The sequence below is a fragment of the Mixophyes fleayi genome, chromosome 6 (genome assembly GCF_038048845.1).
Source record: "Mixophyes fleayi isolate aMixFle1 chromosome 6, aMixFle1.hap1, whole genome shotgun sequence".
NCBI lineage: Eukaryota > Metazoa > Chordata > Amphibia > Anura > Limnodynastidae > Mixophyes > Mixophyes fleayi.
The window spans coordinates 99,544,596-99,563,989 of NC_134407.1; the positions used below are offsets into that span (position 1 = coordinate 99,544,596).

At 38.2% G+C, this 19,394-nt stretch overlaps 2 protein-coding genes across 4 annotated transcripts in view; both read right to left on the minus strand.

Moving 5' to 3' along the window:
- The window catches only part of POLR3A (RNA polymerase III subunit A), a 614,347-nt gene that overhangs the window by 265,686 nt on the left and 329,267 nt on the right, over positions 1–19,394 (minus strand). The window lies entirely within an intron of this gene.
- DLG5 (discs large MAGUK scaffold protein 5) overlaps positions 1–19,394 on the minus strand; it is a 159,790-nt gene that overhangs the window by 61,371 nt on the left and 79,025 nt on the right. For 2 of the 3 annotated variants that reach the window (XM_075217087.1, XM_075217085.1), the window contains exons 11-15: positions 12,845–12,977; positions 12,238–12,365; positions 6,279–6,454; positions 4,694–4,797; positions 4,370–4,462 (exon numbers count right to left, since the gene is read on the minus strand). In XM_075217087.1, the coding sequence (XP_075073188.1) occupies positions 4,370–4,462; positions 4,694–4,797; positions 6,279–6,454; positions 12,238–12,365; positions 12,845–12,977 (634 nt within the window). The remainder of the gene's footprint in view (positions 1–4,369; positions 4,463–4,693; positions 4,798–6,278; positions 6,455–12,237; positions 12,366–12,844; positions 12,978–19,394) is intronic. The other variant, XM_075217086.1, reaches the window with a different exon arrangement.

A 19,394-nucleotide genomic window follows, 5' to 3' on the forward strand; every position in this document is an offset into this window, starting at 1 on the left:
TCCCGCAGAGTCGATCACATCACCTGTTATTCTCTGTAGGCTGTCTAGCAACCAGATGCTTAATTGTTCCACCAATGCCATCACAAGGAGAGTTACCGTGACTGGTTGCAAACAATGCCCAATACTTATATTGTCTACCACACCCATCACTGAAGTAACAGATGTTTTTAACAGCAGAAATGTTTATCTTGATGTAATAGATAATTTCTGTGTTTCGTACACAAATGCTACATTGTGCATCAAATCATCAAACAAGACACAAACTTGTGATGAACAGGTCATCAGACTGGGGACCAATGATACCCTTGAACTCCATCCTGAATCACATAAGAATAGTTTTCACTAAAGTCCAGGAGAACAATAGCTGTGTCAAGTTCAAGGGTGGCCTTCATTTCTTTTAGAAACTTTGATTGTGCCTTAGTAATAAATGAACGGGGGACAAGTTTTTCTATTTTATCGATCAAAGTTTCTAAATGTTCATCAAATGTTGCAGTGCATCTCACCATCTCTGTTCTGTCAGTAGATACCCACCGACTATAAGAAACTTCATCTTCAGGGTCACAGTCTTCAAATTTCTCAAGTAGAATCCTTTTTAATTTTTCACTTGACAGACACTGAGCAGTCTCGGTTATCTTTTGAACAGACTAAACATGTAATTAGGTCCTGGTCGGTCTCTTCTATATGACCGGCATAAAGCAGAAGACTTACATTTTGATGAATTGCACAAACACATACAGAATGTGTTCAAGAGGACCCTGCCAACACGCTCCATTTTGGACGTAGCATACCGAATTTCGGGAAGCCTATTTTATTGCCAGGGTATTCTAATTTAAGAAGGGCTAGTGGGCCTTATAGGGGTAATTGATAAAAGGACAAAGAATAAAAATGTCAAAGCGATATGTGGATTACACACAGAGATGCGATTTATTTTATGAGACATAACACTAAAAACGGAGAATCAGGAGTGGCATTTCTGAGCAATTTTACATAACTTTGACCCCCTATATCTCAGAAATGATGAGGCCTAGAGAAGATAAATTTTACATGGATTAGTAGATATGTGGCAGTATCAAGTGTACCATGTTTCATGAAAATCGGTGGGTGTCATGGCTGGGTAAACCGACATGGAATGTATGACCCCAACTCGGGGCCGGATTAACCAAAGGGCTTTCTGGGCTACAGCCCAGGGGCCTTGGGCAGCTGGGGGGCCCTAGAGATTTTAAAATGTTTTTTTTTTTTTTTTAAAAAACAAAACACGTCGGCTTTTTCTTCATCGGGTTGGGGGCCAGGGACGGATTGGCCATCCATACACTGCCTGTGTTTTCAGTACATTTTTTTTGTTTTAATTTGTTTTCCGGCAGTGCGGGGGACGGTGGTGTCAAAGTCGTATAATTGGATGAACGAAAGTATATTGGTTTATTATTGGTTTGCCGTGCGTATTGCGAAGCGTACGCCACGTGTTACGTGACGTGGTGCATTCGCACGGTAAAATACGCACGCACACACTCGCATTACAACAGTTAGTTATTTATATAATTTCATATTGGTTCTGTTACACTGTAATTCAAGAGCAGATAGTATTCGGTTTATTATTAGTCTATATATATATATATATATATATATATATATATATATATATATATATATATATATATATATATATATATATAGCGATTATATGTACATTGTAGTGTTATTAAAGGTTTAGGTAATAGGAAAGGTGTCATGCCTGATATCATATTGAAGCCCTAATCATCAGCAGCTGTCCGGTGCAGTCGGCGAGGAGATCGCACATTGCATACTTATTGATATTAGAGAGTAAACCTTTGTATGATACTGGCTATGAAAAGGAGCAGACCCCCTGGAGAGAAGACCCCCACCTTTGGATTCCTTAGATTGAATCAACCTATTACCTGTCTGGCCTGGACCCACCCAACGTCTGGACCTATAGAAACAATCTACGTCATCTCTATTGTTCACAATGAAACACTGACTGTATATATAATAGCTGCATCTCACTGGGGCCTCAGTCAACTCTGACACAATATTCTATACAGAATATTGTCCATCGGGTCCGGTGGGTGCGCATTGGTATGTACTTATCTTTTGGTATTGGCTGTATTGTACTTTATCATAATATAATAATGTATTGAAATGTTGACTATTTACATCTGCTAAAATAAATTACTTTGTGCTTTGGACACACATTCAATTGATTGGGCAATTCTTATTTTAAAACGATAGAATTACTTTAATAGTGGTGGGCGAATCTCTCGTATTTGGTTTGACCTGAAGGGGCGGATCCGGCAGCGACGCTGTCCTGGCAGCGAATAAGGAGGTTGCCTGTCACAGAGAGGGGACTGCAGAGGCTCTCGCATGACTTCCTTAGCTTCAGCCCAGACAGATGCCTCCTGCATCATGAAGCTGAGCAGCGCCAGCACAGGTAAGTAGTCAGCAAACTAATCAAAAAAGTGCGCGATAGTGACAGTGAGAGTGTGTGTTGATGTTCCCTGGATTTTTAAAATGTTTGCAGATATTTAATGGTCACTTTCTATATAGTGAAATAGGAAATCCATGCATAAAATAACATCAGCATAGAAGCTTGGTTGGATTAGATTGGTTCATGGGTAACAATAAAATCAGTATACCCTGCAATCTTTTTGGTTAAACAGCTCAGTCATTTTTGGAACACTGATGGTAAAGAGTAAATAGACTGGTGTGACAGCCATTTGGAGAAGTGAACCACCACAAGGAGAGAAAAGTCAGGGGAAGAGCACAAGGATAGATATATATATATATATATATATATATATATATATATATATATATATATATATATATATATATATACACATATACATATACATATATATATATAACTTGACCTGTTATCCAGAAAAACAAGTGAGCTTTGTGAATATATTCTCTTCCGCAGGCCTTAGAGCCATGAAACACACTGGGATTGTACTTGGTTAGGCTGCAGATTCATTTGATGTTGGGGTTCATTCATTTGCAGTTTAGTGGTTCCATGGGGGAGCTTTGAGTAGGTAAGAGCATAGGGTTAGGCTAAAAGGAGGTAGGAATAGGTTAGAGTTAGGTTGTGATGAGGTAGGTGGAGGTTAGGTTTAAGATGTGGTGGAAAAATTTGGGTTAGATTGTGAGAAGGCAGACATGCCCAATACGATATTACTGGGGGGGCCCCAAATATCGGACTGGGCATAAATTGCTTGACAAATGTGGGCCTCACAGTATCCCCAGCCCAGGGGCCTACAATGTCTTAATCCGGCCCTGCCCCAATTTAAGTCCTCAATCCCCTCTAACAGTCCAAGTGTTAAGAATATACATGCTTGAGCACAGGTAGTTAATCAAAAGTGACATAGTACTGATTAAGTCAACTGTACTCAAGAACAGAAATCCTTAAAACCTGGACTGTTTAGAGACTTAATGACTGGAGTAATGTCAGTATTTGAAGTATTTTATTAAAATAAACCAAAACTTGGGTCCCTATTGCCGATTGAACATATAATTGGCTAAGATTTCCTGTGGTTTCTCAATGTGGATTTTCATGGCAGATGTGTTATTATAAAGGTTTTTTTTCACTTTTGTCTGAAACAGTGACCAATAAAATTATAAACATATTTAAAACAAACAAACACTAGCATATCCAGGGACAGATGTGGATCATTTGAGAAGCAGTCGCAGTTAACTATATATGTGTATATATGTATGTCTCCAAGGGTGGAGAATGAATTTCAGCATCTATGCAGGTACAGGACTGTGCCAAGTAAATACATAGACCATAAAAGCATATGTCAATCCCATGACAAAGACCATGAAAACTAATAATGGCTTGTTATAAAGTCATGTGTACATCTCCCATCTAGCTTTACATAATAAATATTGTGATTTTCATTAAACTGCTGGGTAATATTTTGTTATTACTCCGTGTAATAGAAATGAAAAGGCCTAGGTTTACAAATATCCTGTACACATTGATAAATTAACAGTCGTATAATGTGAGATAAAGGAGAAATCTAATTAATGTCTTGTATACTATGTGCCGGAAACAGAGGCAGGCAAGCACTAGTCATTTCAGTGTTTTAGACACATTAACTGTATTTTCCCTATACATTTTTGAATTCTTCAACTATACGAGTCCCCACTACTAGTCATTTTCATGTGGAGTTATTATCCATTCTGTAGAATGGGTAATCGATCCATATGTACCACTTTATGTTGCCTATAGTCTCCAATTTCAGATGACCTTCTATTCTAGATACCAGTCTTTTTAAATATGCCCTGCTAGACTCAATACCCTTGATATATGTGCACCGCAACAGTGGGCCTGAGGCCACAACCTTTAAATTACCTTTACCAGAGAGAGGCTAAGTGATTCCCGGCAGTTCCTAAGCAGAGACTCACATTCTGTGATTGATTTGTTGTCCAGAGCTATACCATTGATCTGCAAGGAGAAATGAGGGTTCATTAGCATATAGCATTATCATTTTTGAAAGGCATTTTACATACATTGTTACATATGGCAATCAACTCTCTTTCTATGCTAGTACTTATAGAAAAAAAATGTTCTAGAAGTTTCATTATTATAGTGCCACTTTGTATCAAAAAGTGTTTTTTGCTCAGGTTTCACCATAGACATGTTTAGTAAATATATGCAGAACAGGTGTATACTTACAGCCACCACTCGATCACCCGCCACAAGGGATCCTTCCTTGGCAGCAGGACTCCCAGGCATCACAGCTGCCACCAACACACCTGTCTCCAGAGAGATACCACTGTCTGCCATACAGAGAAAATGCCTTAGAACACAATATTGTACAACATACAAGAAAATATATATTTCTTCACATTTAAAACAAGTTTTTCTTATCGTCCTTTACGGAAAAAAAAGAATGTATTTCTAAACACTACACCATGACAATATAAGATGTTAAGTTACAATTTTAACTTTAGGGGCTTTGCGTGTATTTTCCTTTTCAAAAAAAGATATATCCCTATGCTCCACAAAAGAAAAAGTGTGTTTGTAACAAGATAACGAAACTGGTACAGTTTTAATAAGTGTAGAAATGCTCACAGTTTAGGAGTGAAGATCTCAGAACTAATTTTATTGATATCAAAGTGCATTTTACATATTTTCAATGTTGGTACAACAATCATGACTGGGAAATAGTTCTCGCTCTATAAATTGTTCAGAAAAGGTTCCTTCACAAAAGTACAAAACTGCATGTTGTGCAGCACAAAAGTTTTATTGTGATGTCACACGACTCTGTATACGCAAATGTGGTTGTCTACACGAAGCACTAAACTCTGTGTGTACAGCAATCTAGCTCTTTGCAGAACAAAATTATTTATTGAACATTCAATGGTGTAGTGAGATTCAGAAAGTGCTCCCTGTTTAGAACCCCATCCTTTTACATATATTTTCAACTTCTGCACCTCCTATGTGTACTTATGGCAAAAAAGTGTATTTTCTACAAACTTATGAGTCTGCATAGATTTCCAGGCTATATGAGAAATTATATACAGTTTTAGTGGTTAGTGTGAAGTGATAATTTTACAAGGGATATTTTAAAATGCTCAGTGTGGATAAAGTCAGAAATAATTATCTTGTGGTGAATCCATCATTGGCCAAAAGGGACATAAGAAGTAATTTGCAGGTATCCAACACAATTTCATAAGTGAGGTTATTTTTGGGGGGCAATGCTATTTTTTTGCTTATAAAAGGACATGCGAGCACCTGTTTACAGAAGGCTACTACTTTTTCACAATTTAAGAAATAGTGTGCGACTGTGGGAAAGACGTTAGGATCTAGTGGTCATCAGATGTTATGATAAATAACAGAGGTCAAGAAGGCTGCATATTTAAGACACAATTTCTAGAGCAAGAGGACATACTCTGAAATTGTATACAGAAAGATTGAAAGATACCAAAAGGAAGCAGTTTACAGAAAGAGTGACAGATCTGTGAAACAGTCATCAATGTAGTAAACAAATGCATGGCCTAATGTGAAATATATATCTCTCTCTATATATATCTATATATAATTAAAAAAACAAAAACAAGACTACAGCATGCTGTTTGAAAATACTGAAAGGATCTGTGTCTGTGTGCCTTCACTACTCTGTGCAACTATCTGCTGCTACAGTTGCAATAAATGAGTTGTGTTATGTGGGGTATGTTTATACATATTTGCTATTGTGTCGTTATTAGTAAACTAAGCAGACTGCTAACTGCATATAAACATATTTTAGAACCCCAACCTTTCTGACTGCCCAGGTTGATGTGTAGGGGTGTTGAAACACGACTCCCGAGCGACTTTCTCCTCCGTATCACCATGTTGATGACATCCCCTCCACTTAGAACTGCTTTGATCAGCTGTTTGCGGTCCTTGTTGGTGAGGTCCACATCATTTATCTTCAGTAAACAGTCGTTCACCCTGTAACAGGAATGGTCAAGTCTTTGAAGTTGAAATGTCCTAAGAAGTCGAACTGACATTTCAGGTATATTTCTACATGCAATTTTTACAAATAAACCAATCAGGGCAGTGTATACATGTAAGATAGTATATCTGAAACACAGGTTTTCGCATTTGGAAGTGACAGTCGTTGCTTGTCCCTTGACAATTTTGAGGTGTCTTAAAATAAACCTGTTTTAATTGATATTACCAAACTAATAAAACCCAGGTGTGTTATTTAAATTAAAAAAAAAAAAAAAAAAGGGGAGGGGGGGGGGGGGGGGGGAAGACTCTTCTACAGAGTCAATATCATAGTGTACCATAAGTGTCAGTCCTGCTGTTGCATGTCCACATGTAAATGTTATTTTGAACACTATCAAAATCTGTTTAACTAATTTTTTCTGTGGCCGTTTGCTGTTATATAATCACTTTGTTAAAGGGGTTGTTTCCTTTTTGGGCAACCACTCATTAATAAAACCAGCCTCTTCTGTACAGCAAACAGAACACCATAAACCCATGGTGACACAAGAACCACCACCTTCATGAATATGAAAAGTGTTGACACCAGGGCAAATGCAAGAGTCTGAAAGTCAATTTCCTGAAGGGTGACCCTCAAACTCAGGCAGCCTTCTCAACTGTGGAGAAGCAAATAAGGATCATTGACAATGGCAAAAATTCCCATTGTTTGGATGCAGACCTTTCTGATGGAACATTTCAAAATGTAGTTGTCAGAACACATGCTCCCACTCTTTAGGAACCAAATAACTCAGGTGCATCTCCACCAGGGAACAAATGGTGCAGTGAAGGAAGATGTGCAGAGCAAATAAATACATTACCTCTGGACCACTACTATGGCAGTGCCCCAGGAATAGAACGCAAGAACAAGACCAAAAGTCCCAAATCTCAAGAGTCACTGAATTTAGATTGAGAGATACCAAAGTATTTTATCTATAACTTTCACAACAGAAAAAGATTCTTAATTAAGGACAGATATGCTAAGAATTTCTCCAAAAAGGCATATGTGGACTGTGTTTTCAGTCATGCAGCTCTCCGTGCTATCACAAAATCAGCCTTGGCTGCCTATTTTTCCAAATGTAGCTCTTTTGAGCAGCTATTCAGACAAACAAGAGATGAAAGGACTTACTGCAAGCACTGAAAGCCACAGGTCTAAGTAACCTTGAAGGAAGAGATACAGTGCTGGTAACTAGCAGGATTGCAGAAGTTGCTTATCCAGAGGCAACTACATCTCCAGAATTATTTTATTTACCCAGCATGCCTTTTTCTGAAAAGGTTTATGGATCATCCAGAACCTGAGGAACATCACAGACAACAAGTCCAATGAAAAACACTACAAGAGGAACTAAAACTCAAGTTCAAAAAGCGAGGTTGTAATTTAATTAACTGAAGTAACTTTATTCCAATTGGTAGTCCATTGTTTAGAATACTCATTTGACCACACTTAGAATGAGGACACTAGCAGTGTTTCCTCAGGCCAATAGCATAGTCAGTGAACCTTCTAAAGCGACAGTACATAGTACTATTATTTTGGGCTCGCTCACCTACATTTTAAACTGTTAGCGCAGGCCTTTGACAAACATAGAATTTGATGGCAGAAAATAAACTACAGGTCCATCTAACCTACCCCACCACCACTTTTTAATTTTTCTTAGACATGACCAACAACATTGAATCAACTGTATTTTTATTTTACTATATAAACAAATTCTGTTTTGTGACAATTGCATTATGTTTTCTTAACAACATGCAATAAAATAACAACCCCTGTAAGAAAGGAACATGTACATACTGAGCTCATTGATTGATCATGGGCTAACACAAGTTAAAATCCTGCATGTTAAATACCTGAGTTGGATCAAGAACAGGTAGTAGTATAAAAAGATAAAATGACAATGTAAGTCCATTAAAACAGTTTGTATACATGCAAATTATTTAGTACAAAAACATGAAACTGACTTTCATGAAGATTCCTCTGCAGGAATGTTATCTGACATAGGCATAAACATAATGGATATTGTTATGGTAGACAGGAGTGAATTAAGCATGGTTATTTTATTTATATATTGCAAGGACCCAGGTTATGAATGTAATAAAATCAAGTAGTCCTAGGTTTAACAAAATCGGAAATTGGCCTCGGAAATCTGGACACATGAATAACACATACTGCACTCCAATTTATTGACATGCGTGCCTGCAGCTTTTTTCATGTGCACACATTGATGTTAACTAATCACAGCAACATAACATGTGTAATGTGTGTTCTGGGATTTGCATGGACGTTCTGGTACCTGTAAACAAACCTAGCTGCACTGATTTCAACAGCAAAGTGTATGATGTAGTATTACCTGACAAGGCAAGACGTTGTTCTCACAAGGACTGCTGACAATTTCAGAATAAATAAATATGGTGACTCCCTCATTAACAATATGTACAATTGATTTTCACTGGGAACAAGGTAAGGTATACGCTTATTAACACATTATACACCCTGTTCATTTCGGGAAAACGTCAGTATTCACTTCCAACTCTGTACATTCCTCTTACGAAATTATGGTTTCACATGTACTCATTGTCCAAAGTGCTGGGGACGATCATTCACTTGGATAGTTTCAGAACTTAAAGTTCACCAACCACCCTGGAGAAATGTGCTACCATAGGTGCACCCACAGAACCAAGAGGCATAATAAAGCCTGATAAGGACAGATGCAGAAAAACTGCCACAGAGATGACATTTCTCTGTCCCGTTCAGCAGGTATATTCTCATTTTACAAAAGAAGAAAAAAAACATAGTATACCTTTCATTAGCTGCTCTACTAATAAAAGGGTCTATATCTATGGCTATTGCTTGCTGACCTAATTTAATGATGACTCATGTGATACAAAAAGGCACAGGCAACAGATTAGTCCAGAATCCAGAGAGAATGACCAAGACCATATCAGTGTTTCAAGTTCAGAGAGAAAGGGCAGTTGAAAGTAACTTATCACTGTAAAAGCAACCTCATTTAATGACCTATTGTTTGACCTTGATGATGTGTCAAAAGTGGCACCAATAGACTGGTAGAAAATGCACATTGGTTCACAAACTGTAGCTGGTAATGAAAATATCATGGTAGCAGTAGAGCAATTGCTAACAGCTGCAGCATCATCAGCTTCAGTAGAAATAATATTTTCCACATTTGGTTTGGTGCCGTCAAAACTAGGAATCCGCTTGGGTACTGACAAAGCTGCAAAACTTGTGTTTGTTTTTAAGGCGTTCAGTAAACCTAATGTGTAGGCTCATTCAGATTTACAAATTAGACAAGGCAATTACCAACTATTGTAACTTATCATTACTGTTTCTTTCCTTTTGCAGTTAGTGTTGTGATTTGTGTGTAGTTTGCTGCATCATGCCATGATTGGCGACACTGTCAAGTCATTTAAAAATTCAATACAGTATTTTAAAAAAAACTTTGTATTATTGTGTTACTTGGTTTATTTGTTTACTTGATCATTTTAAAAAAATAAAATAAAAATAAATAAATAAAATTCTGATTTAAATCAAAATAATCAGATTTTTTTTTTCCCCACACTTTGCTGGCAAGCTGTAAGATCTGCCCAAGTAGGAGATGTACAGGATAAAGCAGATTCCGGAGAGTGAAATCCTTTGTCTAGCAGTGAAAATAGCATTTGCATGGTCCTAGAAAGGAGGTTATAGTGTTCAACCTTCCCTAGTACTATGTGCTCCGCAATATTGTGTTTCACCATATTAAAAAGGGGCATTTTTATCCCCACCTCCCTTTTTTATCCCATCCATGCTTGAGATTGTGGCTGCTTAAAGCCCACCACTCCCTGGCACTAGTGACTTTGGTTAACCTACAGGTCGATACTGTAGAAGGACTGATGTAACTCCATGTTTCAAAGAAGCTATAGGGACTAGATTGCTCTATAGATGCTTTAAAAACCACAGCCAATATAACCGTGCCGCTTATCAAACTTGCATCTACATATATCCCGAATTGAGAACTGGGATAGAGACGGAGTGATGGTATCTAGATTGGGAGCAGAGAGAGGGAGACCGAGATCCCTATCCCGAACACTGCTGTTGTCAATGCAGACCACAGAGACCTGTCTCTGCAAGGCTGTAGCAGCTATCTTCAATTAGGAAATATTATAACCGAATGCAGACTGTTCACAGCATATTTATGTTGGGATGGAAAGCCCTGTGTCTCTAATCCGACATATAGTACAGAACAACGGATGCCCAAACCCAACCATATAATCCCAACCCATGTACTCCGCAAAATAAATAACAATTTGTGCGAATGATTACACTCTACCAGCAGCAGCAATATACTATAAGAGGGGTGAGGGGATTAAATGTAAAATATGCAAAATATAAAAATGTTTAGCATGGATTAAGTAATAATAATTAAATTGAAAATAAAAATCGGTCCACTTGAATTAACACATTGCAAAATGTGAAATTAGGTCAGATCACGAAGGGGTAAAAGTCATGTAGTCTTGAAGTGCTTGAAAAGTTAAAATTAACTTTTTCACTGACTCTTTTTGGGGGGAGAGTCTTGACCCCCTAACTCCTTGAAGCAGACGAGGCTGAAGTTAGCTTCTTATTCACGCTCCAGCTTCTTATTCAAACTTCACATTATCATAACACCCAATTCTCCAACAATCCCTCCACAAAAACTACTGCATCACTTCACAAATGAAACTAATTGTATACATCAAAAAAACATGACAACCTTTAACACAATACTCTGCATTACAATAACCCCATCACCAATCTATAATACCACCCACACAGCCTTTACAGTCAGGAAATGAAACGAACTTTAAATGTATGTAAAACTCACTAAACTAAAAAAAAAAGGAATTTCCACAAAATCTAATAGTGAAAGAACAGGATAGATAGCGAAGAATCAAGAGACTGCCAGATGTTGGCTACCACCTAGGGATGTGTCAACCTCCGCCAGAGTCTACCCTAGCTCGCAATAACCATCCGGCCCCTCTCCCTGTGTTGATAGTGGGAATCAACACAGGGCTTTTTCAAACTAATGAAAATGTTATCTGTGCCCACTTTGCCAGCTGATTTCATGCCCAAAACAGTATTGGGCCAGGCTAAATACTATTGAAGTTTGTATAAGGTACACCCTTAAGTGTTAATCTGATGTGAAATCTGTGATCCAACTTGATTTAATCCTCTAAAAATAAGCTTTTCTGAATAAGAAGCTAGAACTAAAGCGTGAATAAGAGCTGGCCGAATAAGAAGCTAACTTCAGCCTTGTTTGAAGCAGGACAATTAGAATACTCCGTGCAAAGGGAGATATAGATATAGATATAGATATATATCTATATCTATATCTAGAGGGGAATAGATTAATTTGCAAAATGCCTTGCCTCATGCAGTGTGGATAATAAGCTAGAGTGCTGTCTTATCTGCTGCTGGAAAAATACTGTATAGATAGGACCCTACAATAAGTCCCTTACAATAGTTTTCATAAGAACGACAGTGTTTACAGAACACTTGTCCTGCAGTGTTAATTCACAGTCATCGCTGAACTACCAAATATTAAACAATAAACTGCATTCACTTGCAATTTAGAAGGGACCTACTATAAATAGGGGGGAAAGGAGTTTGTGTGTAGTTAGCCTTTAGTCCCTTTCTTTTGTGTGTGAGTATTGTTGATGTATGTAGATCCTCATAGAACAGTGCTCAATAGAATGAAGTTGCATGAATTTGACAAATCATATACCTCAGCCGGCCATCAGCGATGCTGCCTTTGTCCACTTTAGTTACAAAAATGCCACTATCCCCTGGAAAAAAAGGTTCACTAACACCATCTGCCACATCGAAGCCTAGAGCCTTGAGGTCCATATCCTCCTGTAATAGAAGAAGTATAGTTGGGAACACTATGGACATAACACGAAAAATAATAGTCATTCCACTTAAGCACATGAAGTGGGAAGGGGCAAAAACTGTAATTAAAATTGAGGAAAAAATAAAATAAAAAAATCAGCAATACTATTTTGTAGTATTACCCAACTCAATGCAATATGTATGCACCACTGAATAGTTTACATTATAAACACTACAGTTTGTAGCCTAAAAATGTAAGAGTGGAGAGTATTGATTGTGCCACATTTTTCAAATATGTAAAATATTTTGATTTATGCAATAAACAGAAATATGTGAAACTGGAAGAATAGACACCCTTAAATTTCAAATATCACTGTAGCAGTTTAAGGAAAAAGTCTGGTGTTGCTGTTCTGTGTGTTACATACTAATCGAGGGGTAAATCTTTTGCATTCATGGATGGTTAGCACATTGGAAATTGTCTTGTTTTATTGCCTCCTACTCACCCTATCACGTTCAAACTCCACCACTTCCGTCTCCCATTCCAGCGAGTCTGTATCAATAGCAGAGTCGTGAGAGCTATGAGCCATGAGCTGGCGGAATCTGGCTTCTTTCTCAATCTGATTATCCATCTTTTCTCTGAAGAAAATGGTTAAAGCATAAGGATAATGATAGGAGACATCACAGCAAAATGAAAAGTAGAAAGTTATGAAACACGAACACCTTTATGTTGGAGCACTGACATGTGAGTGTATATTAGGACATTTTCTGGGTTGTTCTGGAGATATTTGGAACTTGAAAGGCATTACATTTATATTATAAAAGCTAAACAATCTTACTCCTTCAAATTACTGCAGTTTTGGTCCCCTCTGAGGGTCAAAAGTCAACTGTCATAATATAATGGAGTTGGTAATATAAGGATAACAAGCTTTGATTTGATTTTTTTTAATTATTTGTATTTTTTTTTTAGTTTGGATGTATCATAAAAAAACCATTAAACATGTTTTTTATAGCAATGCAACCAATTTTCCCCCCAGCCAAGGAATCAACATGGCAGCTCCCATTTAAATGAATAAAAATGGTAATATGCAGAGTAATGTGCAGGAAATAGGTTTGGTTCTCTGTACAGTAACCTGCACCAAGTATTCTGCATACAGTATTTTTCATATATTTTAAATAATATTTGTATTTTACAACTTCAAGTCATAAAAAGCACACTCTTAAATGCAAAAATACTGTATGTATCAGAATAACTATTTTTAAAGGCGACGTACAAATATGATGAAAGTAAACAAAATGAAATACGTGCCATTCAGGAATTCTGCTAAAGCTTCAACTTGCGAGGGCCCCACTGAGCTATGCCTGCACTAGTGTTGCCAAAACTTGTTGAACGTGGCTCACAACACAGTATGTATAAACAGAGCTATGCAATGTGGCCGATAATGGGGTTTCAATATGGCGGCGACAAGGGGTTTGTGCAATGTGGATTACAATATACAGTCTGTGCAATTGGACCATCACTAAGGCTTGTACTTTGGGATTTATGGTTCACAAATTGGTAGGTTCAAAATAGCTTGCAATGGGGTCTAATTATGTAGCTTTCAAGGGGGTATGTGCAATGAAGCAACAGCTGGGTCTCTGCGTGGGGACAGCACAAAGCAAACAGCAATGGCATATTAAATACAGATTACTCCCCTCTAACAGTATTTTAAGAAAAGAGAACTTAGCAGAAACATTTGTAGAAAGGTCTACAAATGTCAGAGAGAGTGATATGCACCTGGCTATTAATTTAATTATTTCATCCATAGGTGGTTGGGGTGCATACACATATGGTTACATAAAGAAAGACAAGGGTTAAGAACTGTCAAACTGACACTTCACAAACCTTTGCCGTAAGACAACTTGACATCGCTATTTTAATAAATTTATTAACAATTACAAATGGTATTACTTTTCCCACCAAAAAAATAAAAAAATAATAATAAAGAGTCCAAAAAGGTCAAAGCCTCAAAGCCAAAGAGAAAGAACTGAAAGAGAAACAACAACCTTTGTGAAAACATTTACCAAGGGATTTAGAGCTTAAAAAGGCAGGTGCCCAATGGTTTTTTGAGAAAATGATTTAACGGAAGTATAAAAATCCCATTTTCTCATTCATTGATAGATATGGTCACAGAGTCGTGGGTATGCAGAGCAGAATGGTCATCCTTTGACACAAAAACACTGAACTATAAAACTCTGAAAAAAAATAAACAGAACCATGTGGCCACCTAACCTAGCCACTTAGCTAAAGCACCACAGCTCTGATGAAGCACTCCTTAATATGGTAAAATGTGCCATTACATTGAGAATGAACACTTTTCCTAGCTCCAATACAGGCGTGAGGAATCTCACAATTGGTGGATGACCTAGCTACATGACAAGATCAATCTTCCTACACTCAAATGGTCCTCTGACAAATATCACCATATTTCCATAATCCGCTGAAAAATGACTGCCCAGGAGAGGGCCCCCTCAATCAAAGAGTGGGTTTGCTAAGATAATAGGCCTTCCAGATTTCCACTCCATGGAATGAACACTGCCGATATTGCCAGTGACTTGCTACACTGCAAGGGGGCATCTTGTGCATGACCTAACCGCATGACATCTCTTATGCGTTTTCCGCACAAGAGATTTTATGCTTGAACTAGAACATAAAGCTCCCCCTTCTGTTCTAGGATCGATCATCAGAATTGTTCAGTTCCTATGGCAAAAGGACAGACTCTGTTGAAGATGTCAACCTTCAACCTCCAGAAGTGCAAGTAACACATCCTCAGAGACAGAGGATCTGGTGTGTTCAGGTGCAAATTAGACTTTTCCCATTTTGAGATAAACTCAATCTGGATTACCCTTGAATGAAACCATGCAACAGCATGGGATCAAAAGTTCAAGAACATCTTCCCCAAGACATTTAAACAGAATAGAGAAGACATCTGTCTCCGAGCCAACAGACACCCTAGCAGTCTGTGTAAAAAGTCCACCTTGTTTGCTGAAAGAAAACTTCCTGAAAAGCCAGCCTCTTGTTAGGCACCAGACTGGATTTTTGATAATCAAACAATGGGACTTCAATATCTGTAATGTTTCATGGTAATGTGTTTGAAGCCGAGTTGGGGATTTCACCTTGATCAAAAACTTTGTCCAAATAAGGGATGAACATTATCCCACCGGACTACAGAAGCGAGGCCATGACTGTCATGAACTTTGCCAACACTCAAAATGATGTCATCAAACCAAAGAGAAAGGCGCAGAATGGGTAATGGTGGGACCGGACTGCCTAGATATTGACTGGCCAGTAAGTTCATGGACAACGCAGAAACTGTCCATACTGTAACTTGACACTTCCAACAAAGTGTTGAGGATCTTGAAATTCAAATGTGTCCATAAGGATCCTTTTAGTTTCAGAACCAAAAATAGATTGGAATAAAATGCCAGCACTGGTGTGATTACCTCAGCAGTGAGTAAGATCTAAACAGCCACTCCCAGGGTCTGGCACCCTACCTGTTCCAGCAGAAGGATGGTACAGAAGAAACACATAAGTGGTGTACTGACATATATCCCTGATCCATGATGCCCCTCACCCAGGAGTTTAAAGTAGAATTGAACTACTCTCCCGGAAATGAAACAGACTGGCTCCAACCACAGCTGCTCCTGGGTTGGCTGAACCCCCATCATACGGACAAACCTTCTGCGTACCTGCGTACATGTCTGCTAGGGATAGGGGAATACCTACTTGATACTAATACAATAAAAACTTACTAAAATTTACTAACAGGAGGGAACAGAATATATTCCTTAGTCTTCGGCCAAATAGCTATGCCTAGCAGAAAACTCCAGAGCTGATAACCGAACCCCAATAAGACATACATCCAAACAGTCTCCCCCAAATATTCAGACACTTCTGGGATGCGCTCGCTGACCATCCCTAATACTGATTTAGCCCACCCTAACTGCAACCTTCCAGGAGGTACACCAAGCACTTTGCTACCACTTACAGACACAAGCAAAGGAAGAGATTCATAACCAGCCTTAAGGATGGTTTCTATTTTTTATTTGTACCATTATAATAGCTGCAGCATGTACCATTATTATGTATTCTTATCCCACTTGGGTAAAGAATAAAGGTTAAGCAGTCTGTGGGTAACCTGAAACTTCCATTCGGTTTAGTCCATGCCTTAAAGAGCAAAGTAAAAAAAAGTATAAGATGGTTTCCTTGCCCTCCTAAACAGAGTATGTTACTCTCCTCTATTCTGGATGTACAATTCACCCATCATCTTGTTGAATGCTTGCCAAGGCACAAGGAGTCCTCAATGTCTGACACCTCCACAACCTCAACCTCTTCCTGCGAGCAACACTCTGAATCAGATCGTCCCAAGGACAGAACGAAGACAGAACTCTCGCTCCTGAAGGGTTCTTCTCTAAGGAGAAGAAACTTTAACAAGTCCCTACAATGATGTAACCACGGCTTGTGCACAACAGATATAGCACTGTCAAAAAGAAGAAGAAAAAGAGTAAATGGAGGCACTCCGATCCCTAAGAGATTATTATCAATTAAAACTAAATTTTATTAAATTCTTATTAAAACATCAAGTAAAGCAGCGAAATATTGTTAAAAGTGTAAGTTGTATATGTGGTGTATTTAAAACACAAACACCCGACAGTGGCAGATGTTGGATATCACAAAGGCCAATTCAATTACATTAAATATATCTAGAACCATGTCATACTTCAATTAGAGCTTCCGCAATAAATTCCTGACATAGTATCCAACCTCATATGGGTCTATCTATGGCCTATTGAAAAATAATCTGTAGCCTATAGGTCAATTTCTATATAGTCCAGCTATGAAAAAAGGGGGAAATAAAATATTGCCCCTAAAATCATTGAGCCCCTTTGGGGACAATGAGTCAAGCAAAAAAATCCATTTGCATTCATGTTGTAGTAGACATTTGTCAACATCTCCCCCTCTAATGCCAAGATTAATTCTTTCTATACCATAGCATTTCAAACCACCCGTGTTACAATTGTGTTTGAGGAGAAAATGTCTAGCAACTGGGGATAGTTGTTTCAAGCGTTCTTTATCCCTTTGAGCATTTCTGATTGATCCTATGTGTTCTAAAATCCTCAATTTAAGTTTACGCTTCGTTTTGCCCACATAGATTTTAGCACACGGGCATCTCAAAACGTAGATAACTCCAGTAGTACTGCAATTTATATACTCATTAATGACATGTGTAGTTCCATATCTATCCGTGACCTGTAGTGTCTTTTCCATGTGGTCACATGCCCTACATGACCCACATCGATAGGACCCCTTGATGGTGTCCTTCGAATTCTTTTCTATAAAGTGACTCAACCAATCTTCCTTGAGATTTGCAGCACGTCTCCAACTAAACAGTGCCCTATCCCCTAGAGCACTTTTTAAATCCTCATCCAACAGGAGGATAGACCAATTCCTCTGGATGATGGTCTGGATTTGTCTCCATTCATCACAGAGGTCCCCTATGAACCTGATGGGATTCTGAGTAGTTGGTGTTTTGGATGAATAAATCAAAGCATTTCTGTCCCTTCCTCTAACATCATTTGCAGCCCTTTTGATCGATCTTTTGCTATACCCCCTTTCTATTAATCTGAGTGTGAGCTCCTTGGCTCGAGTTTCATAATCTACAGGGTTGGAACAATTTTGTTTCAGTCTCAGGCACTTCCCTCTGGGAATGTTCCGAATGACAGGGGGATAGTGAAAGCTGCTATGATGGAGGACACCATTGGTAGCTGTAGTCTTTCTGAAAAGGTCTGTTTCAATGTGGCCATCAGATTTCTTTCGAATAGTAATGTCAAGAAAATCTACTTTCTCTTGACTCATATTGATGGTAAGTCTCAAATCATTTGGATTATCATTCAAAACATTAATAAACTGATGGAATAATTCTTTACTACCCTTCCAAAAGACCAAAATGTCATCTATGTATCTGACCCACAATAAAATTAGGTCAGTATACATACACATGCCATCATCGAAGACGACGTCCTGTTCCCATTTGCCAAGATAGAGATTGGCAAATGTGGGGGCACAGGCCGCCCCCATAGCCGTGCCCCGAATTTGTAGGTAAAAGCGGTTGGAGAAGACAAAAAAAATTCTTCTTTAAGATGAAGTCTAAGAGTTCCACCAAAAAGGCACTGAACTCATGATCTTGTTCCGTGCGTAAAAAGAATTATACCGCTTCAATACCAATTTTGTGGCCTATACTAGTGTATAGCGACTCAACATCTATTGTACACATCATCATCTAAAGAGAGACCATCCACTAATTTTAAGACGTCTGAAGTATCCTTGATGTATGAGGATAAATTAGTTACATATTTTCTTAAATGAATGTCGACAAAAATACTGGCTTGTTCTGTCAAACTGGATATACCAGATAGAATTGGTCTCCCAGGAGGTGTTTCTTTATTCTTATGAATTTTAGGTAACAAATAGATGGTGGGAATCTTAGGATCATCCACCTTCAAAAAGATCCATCCCGTTTTATTGATATTGCCATTCTTATACGCTTGTTCAATTATTTGATCATATTTAATCTTGAAATCAGTGATAGGATTTGAGAAAAGTCGTCTATAGCACTTACCATCACTCAATTGTTTATTCATTTCCCTTCTGTACATTTCAACTGGCCACACCACAACATTCCCGCCCTTATCAGAAGGCTTAATGATAACGTCTTCCCAGTCCATAATCTCAGCAAGAGCCTGTCTTTCAATAGCGCTAAGATTGTCACCTGATGTATGTCTGCATTTGGACCTTAGATCATCAAGGTCTCTTGACACCATTTTTTCAAAGGTGTCTATCTGGGAACTAACACTGTCAGTAGGGAAAAATTTAGATTTTTTTTCTTACATATAGTCCTTGGGGGATGGTTGGCAGTACATACAGGTAGATCAGGAGATATCTCCTGATTATTTTGTTCCAAAAGTAAGTTTTCTAAATTTTCCAATGCCTCCAAATCTTCCTGGGAGCTAAGACGT